Source organism: Artibeus jamaicensis, unplaced genomic scaffold (assembly GCF_021234435.1).
Source record: "Artibeus jamaicensis isolate MK-2021 breed Jamaican fruit bat unplaced genomic scaffold, CSHL_Jam_final contig_685, whole genome shotgun sequence".
NCBI lineage: Eukaryota > Metazoa > Chordata > Mammalia > Chiroptera > Phyllostomidae > Artibeus > Artibeus jamaicensis.
Genome location: NW_026521924.1, coordinates 10,543,775 through 10,567,715, shown reverse-complemented (window position 1 = coordinate 10,567,715; position 23,941 = coordinate 10,543,775). Strand labels below are relative to the sequence as shown.

General features: G+C 42.2%; 1 protein-coding gene across 3 annotated transcripts; it reads left to right on the top strand.

The window, feature by feature from the left end:
• The first annotated feature begins 1,079 nt into the window (after window positions 1–1,079).
• On the top strand, window positions 1,080–23,897 carry CRLS1 (cardiolipin synthase 1). Of its 3 annotated transcripts, none has more exons than XM_053671057.1 (7): window positions 1,080–1,317; window positions 4,919–5,007; window positions 9,824–9,953; window positions 17,827–17,912; window positions 18,737–18,805; window positions 20,507–20,598; window positions 22,610–23,897. In XM_053671057.1, the coding sequence occupies exons 1-7, from the start codon at window positions 1,080–1,082 to the stop codon at window positions 22,695–22,697; spliced, it is 792 nt and encodes a 263-aa protein (XP_053527032.1). In that variant the 3' UTR covers window positions 22,698–23,897. The 3 variants fall into 3 exon arrangements, with proteins under 3 accessions (XP_053527032.1, XP_037003635.2, XP_037003636.1); XM_037147740.2 differs by lacking the exon at window positions 4,919–5,007 and adding an exon at window positions 4,747–4,884 and having other exon boundaries at window positions 1,246–1,740; XM_037147741.2 differs by lacking the exon at window positions 4,919–5,007 and adding an exon at window positions 4,747–4,884 and having other exon boundaries at window positions 1,263–1,317.
• The last annotated feature ends 44 nt before the right edge of the window (window positions 23,898–23,941 follow it).

Sequence of the window (23,941 nt, the reverse complement as noted above, 5' to 3'; positions counted from 1 at the left end):
CTTCCCCATTGTTAGTGAAGACAGCCCTGGTACAGTGAGGGGAACACACTTACAAATGGGGATTTCCCTTATAAAAATGTCCTTTCAGGAAGAGCAACTTCTACTTGGCTTTCAGAGTGCCTTCCAATGTCTTCTGTTTCTTAAAATGATCTTTCCTAAAATAATAGACCAAAGAGGCACATTTGGGGTTGGTGAACTCAGCTCGCCTCCAGCATTAAGAAACATTCAAATCTGATTTGACACAGAACTGAATAAGAAAAGTTTTGCAATACTGCAATATTAATAAACATTAATTTTAATAAGTAGAATGCATGCTATAAATACTATATTAGTAATTACTGTATAATATTAACCAATTAACAATCAATTATTATTTTGGATATATGTCTAGTAAGTTTAATTTACTGATTTTTAGAGAGAGAGAGAGGAAAGGAGAGAGAAATACCGATTTTTGTTGTTTCGCTTACTCATCCATTCATTGCCTGATTCTTGTGTGTGTCCTGGCCAGGGATTGCGTATGGGGACAATGCTCTAACCAAGTGAGCTACCCAGTCAGGCCCAGGAAGTTTCTGAAGCTCTGTAAGCCTAGATTTCCTTATCCATAAAAGTGTAAAGGTAATAAAGGACCCTATCTTAGAGTTGCTGGAAGGATTAAATGAGATAAGCATTATATATATTATATATATATATATATATATAATATATAAATAATAGGTAGATATACATGTATAATATACACAGACAGCGCGAGCGGGCAAGCTTGCTTGCTTGGCTATAGTGAACACCATTTTCAGGTAAACAATTAGTAGTTATTGGCATTTTCTAAAACCCCGTATTTTTGGCATATGCAACACTCAAATGAGGAGAAAGAGCTAGGAGTCGGCATTAATTACTTTTGGACCACTTTATCAATATTTAAACCTCACAAGAGAGCCCAGAGGCAGCCACGCACACCACGGAAGGAGGTATTTCTGCAAGCTTGGCTCAGAAGCTTGGTTGCATACTTGGCTCAGGCCCGGGAAAGCTCCTGCCAGCTCCCGGCCAGGTCCACCGAGCGATCACTCACCCCTCCCAGCTCGATGCTCTCTCTAATCCCCTGCCCACGACTTCGTCGCGGCCGGGAGCAGAGGCGCAGGCAACACACACTACCCGCCCCCCGAAAGGCCGCGGGACTCGGCGGCAAGCGCCTTCCGCTCCGCCGGGGGCGCTGGGAAGCCGGGTGGCGACGGTGTCGCAAAAGCGTCGCGAAGTCGTCCGTCCGCCCTTGGCGGCTGCAAGCCACCTGTATAAGAGGAGCGTGCTGGGGTTTAAAAACAAGTATGGACGCGTCCGAGGTCCTCCGAGACTTGGGGCAGTCGGTGGAGAAGTGGCTCGTCGGTACCCCAGGCTGCTAATCTCTTGCTGCCATCATTGCCGCGGCGCGGCCGCAGGGCCATGCTAGCTTCGTGCGTGGCGCGTGGCTCGTGGGGTGCCCTGCGCGGAGCCGCTTGGGCACCGCGGGTGCGGCCGAGCAAGGGGCGCGCCCTCGGGGCCCGGCTGCCGCCCGCACCTATCTGCCTGGGCTGCCTGGCGGAACGTGGGCGGTTGCGCCCCGCCGCGTTCGGCCAGTGGCTGCCTGGGGCAGTCCCGCGGAGCCACTGTTCGGGCGCGGGCAAGGCGGCCCCCGGGCCCGCGGCCCGAGAGGGTGCCGCCGCCGAGGCCCCGGGCGGCCGGTGGGGCGCAGGGAGCGCCGCCAGCCTGGTACGTACGGGAGAGAAGGGGCAACGCTGGGTCAGGGTCGCGGGCCTTGTGGGGGCTCAGCCCTGGACGCTGATAACGGACTTTGGTCTTGGTCTAGCGTTTCGGTTTCACAACTTGGAAACCGTTTTCTGAAGAGAAGTAACGGGCAGGTTATCCGGGTGGGATGAATTCCAGAGGTACTAACAGTGTCCACCTTCGGTCTCCGTAGTCAAGTTAGACTCCTCAACCCCCGCCGCTTCTATCCGCTTTGGTTGCTGGACCGGCCCTGGTATTGCATTGGTAAAAATAGCCCTCACTGGTCTTAATTTAATGAAGGGAATCCCCAGTGTTGGGGGAAAGTATGGGAATCATCAGAAAGGTATACAGGCCTTTCTGTTTGCTCGTGCAGGTTTCGTTCACTATTGTTTGACCTCTGGCAACCTTACACACTATGAGATGAATGATAATTAAATAGTTTAAGTCTTACTTGAAAGACTGACCTCTAATTACAAAAAAAAAGATTAGCACTCGCTTGAGGTAACGGAGGGAACTTCTACGTACCTGTTGAAATACTGCCCAAGTAGAAGACACCAGAGCATGAATGTAGGACAGCTTTTGATGTCACGTTAGCAAGCCTCATGCAATTATTACATCTTCAATTGTTATGTCTTCAGTGCGCCCCAGTACTGCCTTCAGCAGTTGTGCAGCATGGGTTGAGGTGGTCACATCCTGGCAGGGCTCTCAGCATCTCTGATAGCTAAAGCATGTCAGGGTTTGAAGGCTGGATGCTCTGAGGCTGCCTATACTCGCTGAAGCCCTTCCCAGAACGGCGGTACTTGGTCGAGTATGCCACAGGTTATTTGGTTGGGTAATCTGAGATAAGGTGTCTTAACTTTAATTTAGAAATTTACAAATTTAATGATTATAAATGAATGCGGTAACTTGATTTTAACTGATACATATTTTATTAAAAAGAACCCCTTTCACTGCCTTCAACCTGGTTTATTAATTCACCAAATGAAATGATCTGGCTGTTTGCAGCTTTGCCTTTAATTTTGTCCCAGGAATATCTGAGATTAGTTTTGGGCTGCTTTATTCTGACCCTTGGCTTTGTTATTCCTTTTTCTCAATAATGAACTGTCAATGCCCCCCCCCCATCCCCACCACTTGTAACATTGACTGGGTGTTTGACTAATTTTGTACCACAGTATGGTCAACAGACTTAACTCTTTTTCTCTGAAACACTCTGACCTTTGAACTTGAATTGGGAACATATTCCAAGAATGTTTCCATTTACCAGTAACGATATAATGTGGTCTGTTTTCAATAAAAGGTCCCTGGGTAGAGATTTGTATTGCTTCTTGTATGGTGATTGTTCCCAGGAGAAGTTGAAGTTTTTCTGTAGCTTTCAAGGTCGGCTGTTCTGCCACCTGATCCTAATAACCCCATTTGCTGCCAAGCTGAGATGCACATTTCATGCCAGGTTCCGTTTAAAACAGAAACTTAGTATCTGAACTCTTTTACAGGGTGGTTCATGGAATTTTAAAAGATGTCTTTAGAAATGGAAATAGTCACCTAAAAAAATCAAGATAAATGTTAAGGCAAATTGGTTACTGATTAAGAAAATAATTAACTAGGGTTAATCTTATGGGAGAGTTCCTTGGGATAGAATTGGCAGCCTTGTCACAGTGGGGGGAAAAATCCAGGCCTTAGGGAGAGACATTTTCTTGATATTATTTCTGTGCCCTATTGTGCAAGGTGTCTTAGAGCTTAGGCTGAGGCTTTTTGAGTTGAAATATCCTCTCATGAAACATTGTTTGCCAAGCAAGGAATGTTCTTTAGAGCAGCTGCCAAGAAGCCCTTTTGTGAGTGCCTACTTGAAACAGCTTGGCCCCAGATGAAGTTTCAAGGAATCATAAAGCTCCCACAGAGGTTTCTAATTGGGGATCTTAACATTTCTGAGGCTATTTTGAGTTTTCCAAATTTCTCTTTATTTCCTAAGGATCTCAATTCCTATTCTTAGTTTCATTTTCTTCCAGCAGTTCTCCAATTTAGTAGTGAGCTTATGGAATTAACTGTTTTGTCATCCTCTTCATTCATGCTCACAGACACTGGGTGTCATTTAGTGTTCTTTTGGTGGGTACTAGAGGAGTGAGGGGGGTTATTTTCAATAAATGTTTTTAAGTCAGAATGCCAGAGGTTGATAATTTGGCTTTTTTCCTGACATTTTTTTCCTACACTGACATCCCTTTGAAGTTTCACTTTTAAAAGCAGTGTTTAAAGGTTTGGATTTTAATGGTGAGATCATATATTTAAAGGCATGATTTATATGGTAGATAATGTGTGTTCTTTCTCTCTTGAGAAAGAAAACTCAAAAATAGTAGACCCTTTAGCCTACCTTTAGGTACATGACTCATCTTCTGTATCCTTGACAGTTTTATTTTTTAAACATATTTTGTTTGCTTATTTTTAGAGGGGAAGGGAGAGAGAAAGAGGGATAGAAACATCTATGTGCCAGAGAAAAACTGGTCGGTTGCCTCTTGCACACCCCCAACCAGGCACCTGGCCTACAGCCCAGTCACGCACCCTGGTGGGAATCAAACTGGCGATCTTTTGGTTTGCAGGACAACTCTTAACCCACTGAGCCACACCAGTTGGCATTGTTGACAGCTTTAGAGTGATGTCTATGAAAACAGGATTTAAAAACTCAGTTTAAAGTACTAAATTTAAAGTATGTGGGGGACCTGGCTGGTGGATTGAGGGTAGGAGGGGGTGTGAGGTATGTTTTCTCCCTCTCTCCTTCCCTTCCTCTAAGATAAATAAATAAAATTAAAAAAGTTGGGGGATCTGGGTGGGTGGGCTGGGATGGGAGTAAAAGACAGAAAACTGTACTTGAACAACAATTAAAATAAAAAAAATAAAATAAGTAAAGTGTATGTAGCTTCTGACCCTTAAGTGTATTTTTCTAATGTATATAGTTATTTAAATTATGAATTTAATTGAAATTTTGTTTTCTTTGTGTTTCAGTATGAAAACCCGTGGACAATCCCAAATATGTTGTCAATGACGAGAATTGGCTTGGCCCCGGTTTTGGGCTATTTGATTATTGAAGAAGATTTTAGTATAGCACTAGGAGTTTTTGCTTTAGCTGGACTAACGGATTTGGTAAGTTATAAAGTCACTTGCTTCCTTCCCACAGCCCAGAGTTTCTACTACATGGAAATAGCGGACTTTAGTCGGCTCTTCCTCGGAAGGAAATCCTCAAGACAACTTCACCTGGCACTTTGTGCAAGGACTTGTCCGTAGCATCACTGCGGGACTCTTACTCTTCATATGATCTAAGGAAAGTAGTGAAGGTTGAATGAAGGCATAGGAGAGAGAGCTTTTTACTCTTGGTTTTTAACTTTATCATAATAGAAAGACACTTGGGAATTTCCAAAGAGCCAAGTACTTGCATTAGAGATAGAAATAAAGGAAAGAAGCTGTGAGACTATTTTTCTGTTTATTGTGATAGAAATAACTCTGATCTTCAATGACAGTTGGTTGTTACTGGTGGACAGGAAAACAGTGGGCTAGTTATCGTGATCAGGGAGCTTGTAGAGGTTGGAGCTCCACTGGGGTTTGTGCTGCTGGGAGGCCCCTGCCCCCCCCCCCCACACACACACAGATCTGGCCTGTGATCCCTGCTTCATACTCTTCTGGCTACTCAGCAGGAGACCCTGCCCTAGGTGGGCATTAGGCGTCCGACCTTCTGTTCCCCCAGCAGACAGACAGAGGAAAGGACTGCTCCTGGGCACCGCTGTGTCACTTGGGGTGTAGAGGGCAGGATTTACTCGGGCCACCTCCAATTAGAACTTGGGAAGACTATATTATGTGTTAAATAGGCTTTCATGGACTGATCAGCCATCATCCTATAAGACAGTTTGTTTTCATCTCCTACCTTGTTTCACAAGGGATTCAAAATGGCTTATGAATACTTGTCCTACAATAACACAATTGAGGGAAGTAGGGAAAAGGTAAAGGAAAAACTTAAAATCTGGGCAAAGTTAGCATGTAGAAATAGGTACAGTATGTTCTTGCAAAGGGCTGGCCGAGATCCATATGAGCACCCAGGACAGGCAGTAACGATTTGGTGCTTCTGAAAACTGGTTTGTTTGAAAAGCTTTGCTCAATATTTAGTGGGAATGAAGAGAAACTAATTTCCAATTAATAAGAGTTTTACAACATCTTTCATTGAGACTCATAGAAACAAAATTCCCCCCTGCCAGTAGCTGGTGAGCAATGTGGAACTGGCTGAAGACTTTGCAGGATAAACAGAGGAGGGCATTTGCATCAGTATCTGGCGTTTCCAGAGACGCATCAAACATAGTGCAGAATGGCTGCCGCCTCAGTGTTCAGTGGTAGGTCCCGTTGGTCACACTTCTCCCCAGTCTCACAGTCTCTCCTTTCTTTTGTCCCTGCTTTTATTTCTGAAGCCCGAAGGCCTCCGCTTATTATCAACATGGTCTCCAAGCCTGTCCAAGTCTTTTTATACTAACAACGGAATTTTTTTTAATAGACAAAATCTTGTTCATCTACTGGATTTGATCTTTTTTTTTGTTTGTAGATTTCTTTAGCTGCCACATGAGATTGCAATATTCACTGAAAGGGAGGAGCCTCATTTACATTTGCAGATATAAATCAGTGTATTTGGAAGCCTGAGTTAACTGGCATTGTAGTTTACATTTATTTCTTAGAGGTTTTGAGGCCTCCAGAATGGCTGCTGGGCAGATGGCTGGATTCATGAAAGGTTTAATGGGTGGAACGAGAAGGCCTCATTTACCTTGTTTATGGGGAGTGGACTATTGGAAGGTGAGAGTGGGAGCAGAGAGGCTGGTTAGAAGGCTTCCAATAATCTAGAGGGGATGGGTCATTTGGACTGAGGTGCGAGTTTGCAGTGGGAGAGAAGGGACTAGGTTTGAGATCTGTTTTGAAGATAAGAGTTGATACATTGATGGATTGGATGTGTGGGGTCAGAAAAAGTTAAATATGATTGGCAGGTTGTTCCTTTTTTTTCTTTTCAACAAGCAGGTACATGGAAATTAACATTTTCTGGGATTGGCAACACTCTAGGTAGGGCAGAGTTTGTGGAAAATACCAAGAACTATTATGCCTTTCTTTAAGTCTTCACTTGAGGGTATGTTTACTGATTTCAAGAGAGAGGAAGTGGTGGAGGAGTGGGGCGGGGGGAAGAGAGAAGTATCCATCGGTTGCTTCCTCCTGTACACATCCTGACCGGGGACAGAACTTACAGCCCAGGCATGTGCCCTGACTGGGAATCAAACCTGGGACCTTCTGATTTATGGGATGACGCTTCAACAACCTGAGCCACAGCACCCAGGGCTGTTGTGCCCTTTCACGTAGAGTTATCAATTGGGTAGTTGAATGGAGTACTGTGGATCTGAAAGAAGTCGTGGCTAGAGATAGATTTGAGCATTATCGGCATAGACGTAGTCAGGTCTGGGCCAAGTCAGGATAGGCTGTGATAAGAGAAGGGGTCAGAGGAGTGAGCAGTAAGTAGTGCAATGGAAAAGGCACGAGAAAGTGTCGCTGAGAAGAAACAGCTGGGGAGAAGGGGGCATATTAGGCAGTGAGGTGTCCCAGAAGTTGGGTGAAGAAAGGGCTTCAGTTTGTGTTGCCGTCAAGTCCCCTGAGAACATAGACATTGGTGACCTTTATGAGCACCGTCCACAGAGGGAGGGGACAGAGTCGGTTGGTGTTCAGATGTGAGGTGGTGACAGTAGGCATCACTGTGAGGAAGCCCTGCTTTACAGGGTAGTGAAGAAATGGGGTCAAGGAAGAATGGTTTTAAGGATAGATGTACTGGGGAAAATCTTGTTCTTAATTAGCTAATTAATGGTAGGGTAGGACGGGAGAGATTGGTGATGCAGGGAAGGCAGGGAAGAAGGAAGACAATGCGCAGAAGGCGAGAGGACCTGGGACCAGGGATCAGGGAAGGCGGAGGGAGTGAGGGATTCCTGTAGGTGGTGGGTCTGGAGGCAGGAATAGGAGGGAGTGCCGGCGGTCTGCTTCTGTGCTTCGTGGAAGATGGAGTCGTTGTCATGAGCTAGAGCGAGAGGTTTGGAAGGGATGGAGTTGGTTTGAGGTGAGAGAAGACAGTGTGAAGAGAGAACATAGGCAGGTCTGGTGTGGCCAGAGAATACTAAGTGCCCACAGGAGATCTGGTGGTCAGGAATTTGAAGTGGGGTCAATCAGCCTATTTATGTGTGTTTTTTTATCCTCACCTGAGGACATTTTCTCATTATTTTTAGAGAGAGGGGAAGGGGGAGAGAGAAACATGGATGCAAGAGCAAAGCATGGATTGGTTGCCTCCTTTATGGCCCCAGACCAGGGATCGTACGTGTCTGAACCAGGGATCGAACCTGTAACCTAGCTATGTGCCCTGACCAGGAATCGAACCTGCAACCTTTTGGTTACAGGATGCCGCTCCAACCAACTGAGCCACACCGCTGGGGCTGTGTGTGTTTTTTGATCACTGTTTAGTGATTGGGCAGAGGCCTGGCTAGAGTACACGGGTAGTTGTGTTCAAGCAGGATTAAGGGGGGGAGGAGTAGGGAGTTACAGGTGTTTGTAGAGCAGGAATGATATCGATGACCTTGGGATCCAACGAGGGTGGAGGAGCAGTGAGGGTGGGAGGGTGATGATAGTTAAAAAAAAAATGGGAGCTGGGGTTCCCTGAGGTCAGAAGCTGAACTGAAAGCTGAATGTTCCCAGCCCCCAACTTCCAGTACTCCCGTTAGCTAGTTTTACATCTAGTCTGGCTGAGAATTAAATAGGTTCTTTCAGTTGTAGTGATACTATTTAGTAACTGCTTTCTTGGAAGATTTACTAAATGTTGATTGCTGAAGACAACCAAGCCTTTGAGGTAGGTAAATCTGTTTCTGTTTTACAGATGAGGAAACTGAGGTTTAGTGAAGCCAAATAATTTGCCCAAGGTCACACAGTAAGTGGGGGAGCCAGGACTTCAACCAATTATGTTCAGTTGCAAAAAGCAAGTTCTTAACCATTGTTCTGTGCTGCTGCTGTCTCCTCTAACTCACTGGAATACTTAAGACGTGGAGGACTTTTCCTACGAGATATACCATGTGAAATTACATCTAAGTTAATTTGATATTTTTCCTTGGAAATAGGGCTAGAAAATTTTTGAAGCTTAAAGTTAAGTAAAATCAGTAAAAGCCAAGTAGGGACTTAGAAAACCAGAAAATATCCACCTTGTTTAGCGGGGGTAGGCGACACTTGGTTTCAGTTCATTGTGTGGCCCCGGGGTGGGCCTGGAGATCTGAACTTCTGTGGCAAGACTTTGAATATTTCAATACTGGCAACTAATTCATGTTTATAAAAGCTTTGGGCAGGTCCTACAAAACCAGCCTGCAAGGCCCCATTTGGCCCAGTGGCAACCAGGTATGTTCTCTGCTTAAAATATAATATGTTTGCAAGAACAGTGAACCAGTAGTTTTCATATCAGGGATTTTCAGAAGGCCAGGTATAGAGGGTTGAGTTTATTCAGATATAGGCCATGCAGAGGCAGCCAGATGTGGACTCAGCAGTGGCACTAAACAAGCAAACGAAAACCCTGAAAATAATGAAAACTGAGGCAGTTGGATGGTATCAGAAAAGTAGGTAAGAGCAAGTCTCCCAGTTAAAGGGGCGTCCTTGCAAGTGCAAGCAGCTACAGCCCAAGGCTCAGGAGGGGGCCTTCTAGTCCAGCTCTGTCAGTCGCGCTTCCTGTGAGTTTGGGGGAGGTTTCCACATCTCGAAATTCCTGTCTGGGTTCGTCCCACGAAGGAGCATTGTGAAAACACTGAGAAATACTGGAAGGCTTTGAAAAAGAAAGGAACCTTGGAAAAGTGAAATTATTTTCCGGCCAGTTGATAATTTAAAAGCTAAGTATTTACCAGTGGAAGAATAAGGTTTGGAGGTAAGAAAGAAAGATTTTATTTACATTTTATAAAAGTATAGTTGCTGTTCTGGTATCTCTTTGAGATATCTACTCTGTAACTATTATGACGTTTATTTTAAAAAAACAAACAACTTCTATTTTCAGTTGGATGGATTTATTGCTCGAAACTGGGCCAGTCAAAAATCAGCTTTGGGAAGTGCTCTTGATCCACTTGCTGATAAAATACTTATCAGTATCTTATATGTTAGCTTGACCTATGCAGATCTTATTCCAGGTAAGAATGCTGACCTGTGTACTTTTTATTTTTAATCCTCACCTGAGGACATGCTTAGAGGGGAAGGGAGGGAGAGAGGGGGAGAGAAACAATTGGTTGACTCTTGTACAAGCCCTGACTGGGTATGGAACCTGCGACCCAGGCATGTGCCCTGACCAGGAGTTAAACCCATGACCTTTCAGTTTTCTGGACGATGCTCCAACCCACTGAGCCACACGGGCCAGGGCCATGTGTACTGCCTTATAGCACAGGGAACAATGAGGGAAGTCAGGTTAGGATTTCTTGTAGGATATTTGTTCCAAAAATACATTTTTTCAACTTCAAACTGTTTTCTTAATTTTAAACTGTTGAACTGTTTGGCTTATAAAGCTATATGTTTTACTTTAGAATTTATGTCCTTATTATACTAGTAGAATTCGTTTAGTAAGATTGTTTAAAGTTAAAATTGAGCAAATATTATTTCACAGTGCCAATTTATATTACTCTAGAATGTTTCGAAACTGTTACATGTTTTTAGTGACTAGGTTTTTGAAAGTATTTAAATTGTTTCTAAGTAAAATTTAATCATAATAAATTAGAACTCTGAAACCTTGAAGATATCTATTTCACACTTTTATTAATTAGACACTATTATGCAATTTCAGATCATGCATATTAGTTTGTATATTACATTATGAATATTCCTCCTAGCGGAATGTTATGATCTTTTGCTTTGCATGTGCTTTTCTGTTTGTTCATTTTTTACTTCACCTCTCTCTTAGTTTCTCCCCCTTGGTTCAGCTAAAATTATTTCCAGGAGTTTAGAATGGTACTGAGAACAAAGAAGCTGCTGCATGGTATCTCAGGAAATAGCATGTAGTATTGACATTTGAGAGGAAGGCGTTTGAGTCTACTATAGAATCCTCTAGACATTTTTTCCTCCTGTATCTTCAGGCTTTGAAATTCCTGCTCTAAATTAAAAGATGAACTAGAATAATGTTTATATTTATGTGCTGCTTTGACAGTCAGAATTGTGTTCTTATATGATTGGTGGGGTTGAAGGGGGCAGGACTGGTCTCATTCTGATAAATACAAATAACTTGTGGGGGAAAAAGAACCAAGGAGAATTCAGTTGACATTGTTATTATTTTTAAAAGATTTTATGTATTTTTAGAGAGAGAGGAGGGGACAGAGAAAGAGAGGGAGAAAAACATCAACGTGTTGAGACTAACTTAGGTGGCTGTTGGTCTCTTGCCCAGCGTGATTTCTGACGCTTCTGAGTGATGGTGGTTCTATATTTTATGTAGGTTATTGTTGTCATACCTTAATTTTATATATTTCTTAAATTCAAATGATAGTATTGTTTTAAAAATCAGTGTTTATTTAGATTTTTTAAATAAAGATTTTATTTATTTGCTTTCAGAGAGAGGGGAAGGTAGGGAGAAAGAGAGGGAGGGAAACATCAATGTGTTGTTGTCTCTCGTGTGACCCCAGCTGGGGCTGGCCTGCAACCCAAGCATGTGCCCTGACAGGGAATCAAACTGGTGACCATGTGGTTTACAGGCCTGTGCTCAATCCACTGAGCCACAATAGCCAGGGCTGTTCATTTAGATTTATCTTTATGTTTACTTTTTGGTTTACATTGTTGGAGTATTGCAAACCCTCCATCTGGAATATTTTTTTTGGTCGAAAGTATATCTTTAGAAATTCTTTTTATACAGATCTACTGGCCGTGCATTATTGTCTTTATGTCTCTGAAAATATTTTTATTTTGCCTTTTTTTGTGTATGAGAAAATTTATGTTCTACTCTCAGCGAATTTCAATTAAAATAATAAAGTGTTATTAACAGTAGTCCTCGTTAACCAATAAATATTTGATACTGTAAGACTAAAAGTTTATTTGGCATCTTAAAGACACAGATCCAGGCAGCAACCCAAACTGCACCCTGGAGACAGCAGAGAAAGGCAGGGTTTGTAAAAGCAAAAACCACAAAATGTAATTCTTCCACGAGAGTGAAAGATCCTGGGTAGTTGAGCAGGGATTGGGTAGTTGCAGTATGCACAGACTACAGCGAAGTAGATAAAATTCATGTGTATACGTTTGGCAGTTGTTATTCCAAGACGTTTGTCGTTTGACCTTGAGCTGCCTTTAGCAAGAGATACAGCAATTGATTAGCAGTCCGATCACTGAGGCACAAGGTGCGTACAGGGCCGACTTCCGTAAGAGCCTCCCGACTCTTTTACGTGAATCTCTTAGCAGTGTTATTTTATGTATTTTTATTATAATCACCGCGTTGTATGTTATTAGGCTGTATTCATCTTAAAACTGAAAGTTTGTCCCATTTCTAGCCTCTCCCAGTTTCTTCTCCCTGCCACGCTCTGGTACCCACTCTGTTTCTGTCTCCGGGTTCATTTTTTTAGTTTCCACATAAAAGTGGTCCCATGTAGTATTTGTCTTTTTTCTGTCTGATTTTTGCTTTTATTCTTGAAGGATATTTTTGCTGAGTATACAGTTTGGGGTTGGTAGTTATTTTCTTTCTTTTTAAAAAATATTTTATTTATTTTTAGAGAGAGGGGAAGGGAAGGAGATAGAGAGGGAGAGAAACATCAGTGTGTGGTTGCCTCTCGTGTGTCCCCCACTGGGAACTTGGCTTGCAACCCAGGCATGTGCCCTGACTGGGAATGGAACCAGCGACCCTTTGCTTCATAGGCCCGTGCTCAATCCACTGAACTACACCAGCCAGGGCTGGTAGTTATTTTCTTTCAGCACATTTAATGTACTTAGTTATTTTTTTGTTTCTGTTCTTGGTAGTAAGAATGCTGCTCCTCCATGTCTTTTTTGAAGGAAATATTTTTACTTTGAATGCTATTAAGATTTCTTCTTTGCCTTTGGTTTTCTATAATTTCACAATATTTTTAGTATGAATTTCTTCTTATTTATCTTGCTTGGGATTTACTGGGCTTTTTAATTTGTGGATTGATATCATTAATCAGTTCTAGAAAATTCTTAGCCTTGTTAGATATGCTATTGCCTATTTTTGCATTCTTTTGGAACTGCAGCGTACCTATGTCAAACTTTTTCACAGTATCTTTTAAGTCTTAGCATCTTTTTCCATAAACTGCCTCATGTTCATCTTTCCGGGCCCCATCTTGGGTGCTGACCAACGCACTTGCTCATTCAGTTCTCCAGTTTGACATAGGTACCACTGAATTTTTCAGGTACCACTGAAAATTTCAGATACCACTGAAATTTTACAGTGGTTTATGCTCCAGATCCTCCCTGAATTTGTTGTGAGCCTTTCGTTGTGCTAGGTATTAAGTAGTACCCTTCGGTCTGAAATCTCGTGCTCTGGTTCTAAAAATTACCATGTCTTTGATAGTTATGTCATGGTCACTTTAATTTCTAAGAGCTCTTGTTCCATGCTCCTTTTTCAAAAACCTGTGTTTTTAAATAAAATTTCCTAGGTAAATAGTATCATTCAGGATGTCTTCAATTTACCTGTCTATCCTATTTGTACAGTCATGCTCCACATAACTGTTTTTGTCAGTCACTTGCATGATGGTGGTCCCACAAGATTATAATGGCTAAAGACTTCCATCACCTAGTGATGTCGAAGCCACTGTTACGTCACAGAGCAGTACGCTGCTCATGTGTTCCTGGTGACGCTGGTGTGAACAGACGTACTGTCATATGACTGTAGCTCGTAAGATTGTGTACAGTACGTAATGCTTGATAAAAAGGACTGTGTTACTGGTTCATGTATTTATCCTTTTATATTTTTATTCTCATTTTAGAGTATACTCTTTCTACTTGTTAAAAAGAAAAGTTTAAAAGTTTGGCCCTGGTCGGGTGGCTCAGTTGGGTGGAATGTCATCCTGTGCACCAAAAGGTTGCAGGTTCGATCCGGGCTCTGGGTGCGTGTGGGAGACCACCCACCCATGTTTCTCTTCCACATTGGTGTTTCTTTCTCCCTTTCCCCCTCTCCCTGTTCTCCTGCTTCCTCCTCCACGCCCCACCCTTCCCCCCTTCCTCCCTCCCTCCCTCCCTCCCTCTCTCTCTCTAAAATCACTAAAACATAAACTTGGGTGAGGATTTACAAAAAAAGTTTGCTGTGAAGCATTAGCCATGTTATGCTGGCAGCGTCCTGTGCTTACTGCGCCTCGCATTTGCTTCATTCTCTTGTGTGCGATCTAATCTTGTGTCACTTTGTGTGATAACCTGCCGTGCAGGTCGTAGCCTAGGTGTGTAGTCGGCTGCATCATCTAGGTTTGTGCGAGTGCACTCAGTGACATTTGTACAACAGTGGTGTCATCTAACTGCATTTTTCAGAACCTGTCTGTCTTTAAGTGGCATGTGTCTGTATGTGTTTTTACTTTTAAGGGTTTTTTTTTTTTTTCGTTGACACCCCCCCTTCAGTATTGTATCTATTTCTTTCAAATTCCATTTTTTGTTTGTTTGTTTTGGTCTTTATTTTGTAATGGAGACTTTCTGAAATGTCTGGTGATCCTTGGCTGCCTGCTTATACTTTAGGGAGGCATAAAATGTTAATTGAGCTCTCTGGGCCTTGGCGGAATTTGTTGGGTAGTGTGTTTTTCTCTGGGGTGAAAGGCAGGACCAGGCATGGCCCTGAACTCTCAGTACCTGTGCGTCTATTTTGTACAGAAGACCTCTTCTTGCTTCCAGTGTTTTAGTGCAAAGCTGTGGGAGGAGTGCAAAGCTTGGGGTGGGGGTCTCAGTTTTCAGAATGTTGATTTTCACGTAATCCCTCTCGACTCCAGTGAGCCCTGTGTTCAGAGGTAACAGGTAGTACAGTGGTTGGCAAATTTTTTCCTTAAAGGGCCATATAGTAATATTTGAGGCTTTGTGGGCCGGGTGGTCTTCGTTGCAGCCATATATTCTGCACAGAGAATATGTGAATGAATGAGAGCGGCAGTGTTTCAAAAAGAGTTTGCATATGGACAGTAGAAATTGAGTTTCATATAATTTCCACATGTCATGAAATAGTACTCTTTGGGGTTCCCCCTCCCCAGTCATTTAAAATCGTGAAAACCACTCTTGGCTGCGGAGACGCACAGCTCTGGTGCTGAGACCTGGCGGACCGGTGTCAGGTGGGTGCCAGGACAGGGGTCTGAGTGCCTGCTTCTCCCTCCGCAAGCATCCGTTTGTGAATAACTTGGGCTTCAGCTCTCCCCACTCTAGTGAGACAGTTACTACTAATAACCTTAGTTAGAACCATTCTCTTTGGCTTTGTGACTGGACTTCCTTTCATTGTAGACGGGTTTTCCAGAGAGACGCATAAATGCACTCTCATGTCTTCTTTTTATGCTGCTCCTTGTTTCTTCAAGAGTAAGACATTTGCTTTCGTCCTCAGCTAGGATAATATTTGTCTTTCTCGTTCTTTCTCTGGAAAAGGAGAGAAGGATAAAAACAGATGCTTTGATTTGTTACATTGATGACAGTGTAGGGTGCGACTCTCTGGTCATTTCTACTTGCTTACATGTATTCTGCCACGTTTACCAACTAGTGATTTCTTGTCATATCATTATATTATTTCTGGTTTTACTCTATAGCAGCTTCTCATTGCTGGTTTAAATCAGTTTCTAGAATAACGTGTTATTAAATTTATTATTTTCAATGCAAATAGCCTGTGATGTTGATAATGGCCACTTTTAATATGTACAAGTGACTTAATTTTATTATTTCCCTTTACTGCTGAGAAGATTTGTCCCTGTTGCACTTCTTTGTTGCAGACGTTAACTGTATTTCAGACGGAGTTGGCAGCTAGGGAGGAAAACCTGGGAGCAATTCCCTGGCAGATCGTACACTCCCTCACCCACACTCTGGTAGGCAGAATGAAAGCTCTTTTAGCCCTGGAAGAAAAGGGAAGGGAAGGTCAGGAGAGAAAGCAGGGTCACCTAGAAGACTTGAAAGTCAGGGAACTGGGTAAAATTGCCCAAAGAACCTGCATAAATACTGTCAGTTGGCAGAGGCCTTGGCCATCAGCTAGCGCAGCAGGGCCCCAGCTGGCTGTGCCTGCGGACCCCAGGGAGCTCTCACCGGTGCTTGTTATGAAGCTCCCCAGGGCAGTCATGTGCTGGACAGCTTGGGGAACCCCTGATCTTGTTCACTGTGACAGGTGGTAAACTGAGTCCCGAGATGCTAATTGTTCATGCTGCTGGGTTGGTGCCTAATGCAGCGTCCTGAGCACAGGCTCTGAATTCCACAGACCTAGGGTCCATTCCTGGCTGTCCCGACTAGCTGGTGACTGCTGGCCAGGTTGTGTGGTCTGCCTGAGGCTTCCTTCCACGTGTGTAAAATGGGGATAATGATCCCTATTTTCTGGAGTCATGCAGATTAAGTGACCGGTATGAAATACTGAAAACAAAGCTCGATAAGTGGTAATTTTGGTAGTTTATAGAAGCGGAACCCGAGTCTTCGCGATGTATCGAATCATCTCCTCTTCTGCAGAAACCTCTTATTTAGGATTAAGTCACAGACTTTTTCTTTCCCGTGGTGATGAAATACATTAATAGATGTTTATTTTCTTCTCAAGTTACGGAGGTTTACCATGTGTAATTTGCATGAGTTTGCTGCATTTTAAAATCTGATTGCTGTTAGGTGTTGCTAGCTAAGGATTGCCACAAAAAGTGTTTTACAGGCACTAAAACGCCCCTAAAAGTCGTGGCAGGCTGGCTTTTGTGCCTTGACTCACAGCTGTGTCTTTTGTGTGCTCCAAATGCCGTGACTTGCACGGAGAACCATTCTCTCTTCCAAATAGTCCTGTCATCCAGCACTAGACCAGAGATAAACATTTACAGTAGTACATCATAGCTGTGACCCACAGAGATTTAAATTTTAAATCTGTAGTTAATTAGATTTCTCTTAAGTTGCAGAATCAACAGAATATCAGAATTAGAAAGGACCATAAGTACAGCCTCAAAAGTATTTCACAAAAGAGCTGTTTGAAAGTGTTATGGAAGAGGATGTACACGATCCTTTTATATTAGTAATTGAAACATTTCGAACAAAGTTTTAGCCTTGGGATTCCTCCCCCCCCTTTTTAATATTTCTTTTCTTATAAATATGATACATGTTCACGGTTAAGACTTCTTACAGCACAGAAGGGTGTAAAGTGAAACAAGTCTTATTCAACAGAGGAGTAGTAGGGGTTCCTTGGGCATCCATCCACAATACCCTTCTGCTGGCTCTGACTTGGGGGTCATGCTGTAGAGTCTTAGGAGTAATGAGAAGATATTGAGAAGCTGAATTCATGTTTAATGAGAATTCATTGAATGAAAGTGGCAGGAGGAAAACATTGCAATTGCCAGGGTAAGAACTTGCCAGACAAGAATGAAAATATTTTGTTTCTCCATGAGTGGTACATGCAGCAAATGTTACTGTTTGTAGAGTTGTCTGGAATGCAGAAGCAAGCAGTCGAAGGGCCCGGATGCCAGAACGTTTTGAGTTCTGACATCCTTTCCAACCTCTTTGCCGTTTCATTCTCTGTAACTGTAGTGCATGAGGATCTTTTTTCCACAAATTCACAAAGCTGAGAAATAACAAAAGAGAGAGTGGGGTAGAGCTGATACTGATAAGTAACTGCAACTTAAAACATGCAAGAAAAAAAAAATAGGCCTAGAAGATCAACATTCTGAAAGGCAGAAATAGACTTTGAATGCCCATAGTCTCTTCCCTTAGTTTTGAGTGCAGGATCAAGAATGTGAAAATCAATGGTTCACTCTAAAGATCCTAAACCTTCAACAGGTATTTATAAAAGCATTTTTATTTATGAGAGACACCAGTTTGTGGTAAGGCCGAGTGAGGCTTTATTGTATGTGTAAGATCTTAGTAACTTTTAAAATCCTAATAAAAATTGTTGTATTTGATTTTCAGTTCCACTTACTTATATGATAATTTCAAGAGATGTAATGTTGATTGCTGCTGTTTTTTATGTCAGATATCGAACTCTTCCAACACCGGTGAGTTTGTTTCAAAGAAAATATTCTCTTATTATTACTTAGAACTTAAGGCAAAAAAGAATCAGTCTGTTGTATATTGAGTTTCACTTTATGGCGATAATTTATGGCAGTTTCTTCTTTTTAATCTATTTACCAAGAATTTTTTAGAAGCACACATTAATTATCGTCCAGCTGTAGTAGTTGTTCAGTGAATATATGAATCATAAGTTTAAAACAGGCATGTTTTTGTGGTAAGTCCAGATTCTTTCAGTTGAAATACATAAAACAAACCAGCCAGCCCCATCCAAACTCAGTGAGGAGTGTTTTGCATAACCAAGCCCTTTTGCTGTCTAATTAATTGAGCCACTACTCTGGATTGTCTAGAGCTGATTTTTTAGAATCACAGCTACATGAGCATGGGTTTATTTGCATGTTTATTTGTTGGTTTTATAGATATTTGGGTACCATTAAGCAAACCATGATGACCTCATCTTTGTCTCCCAATCTAGTTGTTTTTTAGCCTATAAAGGACAATGATAAGGGAGATTTATTGTGTTTTTTCAGTAGAAAGAAGTATGAGGCAGGCTTTATGATAGCTATTGTTAGAATTTTGTAGGAATTAACAAATAAACATGAGTATTTAAAATCTATTCAGTAATCTGTGTATAATTTATAAAGAATGTAGACGATCCTCCTTTAGGAAAATAGAAGGTGCAGACAAAGGGCTGCACAGAGCCAGCATGTAGCAGGCGCTCAGCAACTGTTAACCTGCATACAATAACAAAATGTTTGTTTTACATCGAATGCTAAATTGAGTAAATTTTATCTTTTTTGTCTTCTGCCAGCGAACACTCTCTAAGTATTTCAACCCTTGCTACGCCACTGCTAGGTTAAAACCAACTTTCATTAGCAAGGTAAGAGACAAACAGCATCCTTTTAAGCTTATAACAGTGAATACAAATCTCAGTCTAGAGTGGCTGAAAATGAGAAAGATTTAAATGCATCGACTGTAGCAGGTAGAGAGTAGGGTCATTAACCTAGTTTTCTTTGTCCTCAAAGCTTTTTGCATTTTTGTTTGTTTGTTTTAAGATTTTATTTATTTGTTTTTAGAGAGAGGTGGGGGGGGGAGAAAGAGAGGGAGAGAAACATCAGTGTGAGAGAGAGAGACATCAGCTGGTTGCCTCTCTCACATGCCCCAAACAGGACCGACCCTGTAACCCAGACGCATGCCCTGAGTTTGACCTGGAACCAAACTGGTGACCTTTCACTTTGGATGACGCCTAACCCACTGAGCCACACTGGTCAGGGCCTTCAGAGCTTTCTGAATCTTTAGTAATGTGCTGTGTGGTTTTGGTCAGTGGTCTGAAAATTTAAGTTGAGGTAATAGTGCCATCATTTAGGGAAGGTTCCTTTCCGGTGTCAGTACCCACCTCCCTATAATACATATAAGGCCCTTTTGTCTTCAAGATGGATTGTTACATGCAAGGGGATGGGGAAAAGTTTTTATTCAGAGTTGAATCGACGGCTGTTGTTCTTAGTTGTGTATCCTTATTTCCCGAGCGCATTTCAGGGTAGTAACTGTGTGCCCGTGCTTGCACACAGAGTGGGCGCTATTACTGCCTCTCACGGCACTTGTGCTTTTCTGTTAGCCTCGAGAGGTTCGCTCTAATCTAATCATTCTTGCGTCCCCGTCCTTTGTAATGAAGGTTTAACAGGTTAGGGATGTCGGTCATTTTCAGGACAGAGGGGTTATGTTTTAAACTTACAGACTGCCTGGGGTGGACCTTTATCTACATACGCGGGTTTTGTTTTTCTTGTAAGTTTAGGTGACTTATATCACATAGAGCAATTTGATACAGGTAGGAAGTGGCCTGGAAAAATGGAGGGACAAATGCCTCCAATCCTTGGTCTTGCAGGAGGTTATCCAGGCGATTTTTATGATTTATTTTTAAGATGAAGTAGAGTTCTCGTAATTTGGCTGCAGAATGGATGGCAGAATGTAAGCGCTTCTCTAGGCACGGCACCCACTGACTCTCACTTCACCCCTCTGTCCCAGGACACTTCTCATGAGAAGTGGAGGGAGCCTCCAGTGTCTTCCCGGTTCTCTTTGTCTTCCACGCTGTCCTTTAGGGTGGGGAAGCTTCACTTCCTCCAGACTGCCTCTCATGGAAACGAATGCAGTTCAGTGTTTGACAAGTAGGCAAGTGATACCATTGAATGAAGTGCCAGGAAATCTGGGTTCTGGGCTTGGATCTGTAACCTACTATGATTACATGCAAGTCACTTAACTAATTTCATTGCTTTTCATCTATGAAATTATTTCCTGTGTTCACAGGGATGTTTCAGTGAGCTGTAAAAAGGCAGAGAACTTTGCAACATATCGAGTTGCTATAGAAATTCAAGATAGGGGTAGTTTCTGACAGTTGCCTGTCTCCTCACTGTAAACAGCGGACAGGTGGACCAGACAGTGAAGTCACCCGTCTGTGTGAATACCAGCTTGTTTGGCAGGAGTATTAGAACATCAAACATAATGTGGTTGTGTTCTTATGCTCTCTTGTGAGCTTGAAACTGGACCTCATTGACACTGTTCATTTATGGCTTTTTTTTTTTTTAAGGTAAACACAGCAGTCCAGTTAATCTTGGTGGCAGCTTCTTTGGCAGCTCCGGTTTTCAATTATGCCGACAGCATTTATCTTCAGATACTGTGGTAAGCTAAATTTAGCATTTACTGTGAGAAAGTCAACAAAACGGCTTATTGTGGCCGTCCTAGAATTACTGTGTTCTTGCAGTGCCTGTTGAGCACCAGCTGGGCAAAGCTACAGGCTGGATTTATGATCGATACCATTCTTACGAAGTTTACTATCAAACATGGGATGTCCAAGTTCTATTGTAGGAGCTTTCATGCAAGTTAAAGGGAATGAGAGGTCCAGATAACACACTGGGGTTTCAGAGGAAGGAAAGATATTTCCAGGTAGGAAGAAGAGGGACAGCTTCCAGGAGGAAGCTGGCATTTGAACCACGAGGTCCAGGTGGTTTTGTAAGGGAGAGACTGAGCGGAGACCGTTTAAGTGAAGGACAGACCGTGAGCAAGGTCAGGGGCATGGGAGCGCCAGCTAGGGAAAGTGCGTCCAGCTTTGTGAAAGGGCCATAGTGGGACGGAAACCTGGAGAAGGAAGTTTGAATTTTATCGTGCTTAGTTATTTATAGCCCTGAAAATGTGTCGGATTCAGACTTTTATCGGAGTCTAAGTCATCAGCATTTAAGTAATGTCACACTGGTAGTTGAAGCGCAGCATCTTAGCATACTTTTAACTCTAATAAAACCTTTGGCTTGATGCAGTCTGAGTCAGAAAATGGTTGGTTAGCCAAAGTCAGTGAAGCTAAAGAAGCTTTAAAAACTGTACACACACTAAACATTTTCTAAAACCCATATGCGTGCATTTTTTCTGCTTCATCCTCCATCTTTTGAATAGGACCAGTGCCTTTTCTTTAAAATAATTTTTTTAAATCCTCATCTGAGGATATATTTATCAATTTTGTTTTTTAAGAGAGAGAAGAATTCAGAGAGGGATAGAGGGAAGGAGGGAGGGCGGGGGAGAGAGAGAGACAGAAGCATCGATATGAGAAACATCAGTGCATTGCCTCCCGTACATGCCCTGACTGAGGATTGAACCAGAGCCTTTAAGTATATGGGACAGTGTTCAAGTTACCAACCGAACCATCCAGCCAGGGCCCCTGCCTTTTATAGGTTCAGCAAGAGGAGTTTTTTTGGTTTAATTTTTCCTTTGAATAAACACAATCCATATAGCCTCTCTGATTTTCATGTTCTGCTCATTTTAAAGTGACTTTCAGAGTTTAAGACATTTACAAAGCAGTCAGAATATAGAAACTTTCTAGGTTTTGTAACATTTTTCTGGTATTTTGACAGTCATATTACATGCTTGCTTTGACGATATTTTTTAGCAACTTACCTTTTTTATCAGGTCTTTCCAGAGCATCCAACTTAGTTCTCAGAAATAGCAAGTTTTCCTGCTTGTGGGTGTCATTGGTTTATGTGTGAATGTAGAATATTGAACTGGCACAGACAACTCTGGGATCACATAAACAGTCTCGATGGTCCTCCACTGACCTGGCGGGAACAGAGGTGTGCGACGCAGTAACAGTAGCCTGTTAGCTGCAAGCATCCAGCAGGCCCTGGGCGCCACTGATCTGATTTCAAAGAGAGAGTCTGCTTGATCTACAGTTCACTTAAGGAGAAGTCGGAAAAGAAACCTGAATTTTATTTTAACCGACTCACATATTTAGGAAATAGTCAAACACTCTAAGCAGCATGAGCAGTAGCAGAGGCACATGGCTGTAGAGTTGAAGCCAAGCCAGGCTCTGACGTGGCTCTGGGGCTCCTTCCTCCTGGAGAGGGTGAGGTGGTTGTGAACAGAAGAGGAGAACCACGACACCTAGAGTCGTGTCTGGGCAGAAACGACAATTAGAGTGTGATCATTATTTTCTTGGGCTCAAGAACTGGCTTAGTTGTGTGGCATTACTAATTCAAATAAGTCTAAAAGAAAAGCAGTGCATTTACATTCTTATAGTTAAAAAAATTTACACCACACAGCCTTTTTTTACTTTTTAAATAACTCTTTTAAATGTATTTTTTATGATTTGCACAAGTTGCTCATTTTTTGACCTGACAACTAAATTTTTTCTTTCTTTGCATTAAAGGTGTTGCACGGCTTTCACCACCGCTGCCTCAGCCTACAGTTACTACCATTATGGCCGGAAAACGGTTCAGGTGATTAAGGACAGTTGAAGGCCGTGAATCGTGGTCAGCAAGGAGGCGACATACATCATCGGCGGTAGGGCCAGGAGGAATCCACAGAAGTTGCCCTCTTTTGGTGTTCAGCTTGAAAAAGGACTTGTCACAACGAACCATGTCATCAACATTTAAGTAATGGCATTGAAAATAAGCTTGATCATGGGCCTATGCAGAATTTTCAATGTATTTTTAAATACAAATAAAACTATCATTTAGAATTTTTTAAGTTTCTTGATTAGCATAAGGAACCAATTAATTCCAATTATTGTCAGTCTTTTTTTAAATGTTTTTTAAAACATAGTCCAAAGCATGGAAATATCTCTCCAATAAATTTTAGATTGTTCACAAAGCACTAGGGAATTTCCTGGATTTAAATATATAGGCTACACAATTTGGCTACACAATTTTATGTTTAATTTGATGGGTGTACATATTAACAGTTCCTGAGGTTAATATTTGATCATTTAGGGCAATGACAGTAAAGGTAGCTTAGTTGTGGATGGAGTAACCTTATCAAGGGGTTATGGAGATCAAAATATACGGTGTTGAAGTTCATGTTCAGTAGTCTTCCGACCTCTCAGGTGCCTAACAGGCTATGTGTCAGGATAACAAGTAGCAGAGGTAGGTGGCTATGAAGACACACCCATGAGCCTACACCATCCAGGAGGCAGCGGGTTACGTCATGCCTTCCCACTGTATTTCTACCGTGGTAATGTTTGTATGATATTGGAACCTGTACTTATATGTTTGTAAATAATACAAAACTGTATTTTTTCAAGTTTTTTAAACTTCGGGGAAATTTTTTTGTTGAGATGTTAAAAGAATAAAAAAGCTGGAAAAAATGTACCTTCATCTTGGGTTGTTTGTATAGCATATTATAGTCATTTGTTGTGTAAGTTTTCTGATTCCTAAAGTTTGTTCAGGTATGTAACTTGCACTTACATTGTAAAAATAATTGGTTTGGGACCGTCTGACTTAAAGGCCCTTACTCTGACCACCAGCGTGTTGAGGAGAATGGGAGATACAGGGACAAGGGCTGGTCCTGCTGTTCCCTCTTACCAGTGGAGGTCAAGTTGCTACCTGTTGTGCTGGGTTCCAACCCAAGAATAATTCGAAATTACTTAGATAATGTGATTATCTAGATAACCTGTTTACCCGTGTTTAATTAAAATGGGAAGTTCTAAGAGAAATTCATGTCTCGTGGCATCCTTGGGTCAGTGTGTCCCCTCTGTTGCAAG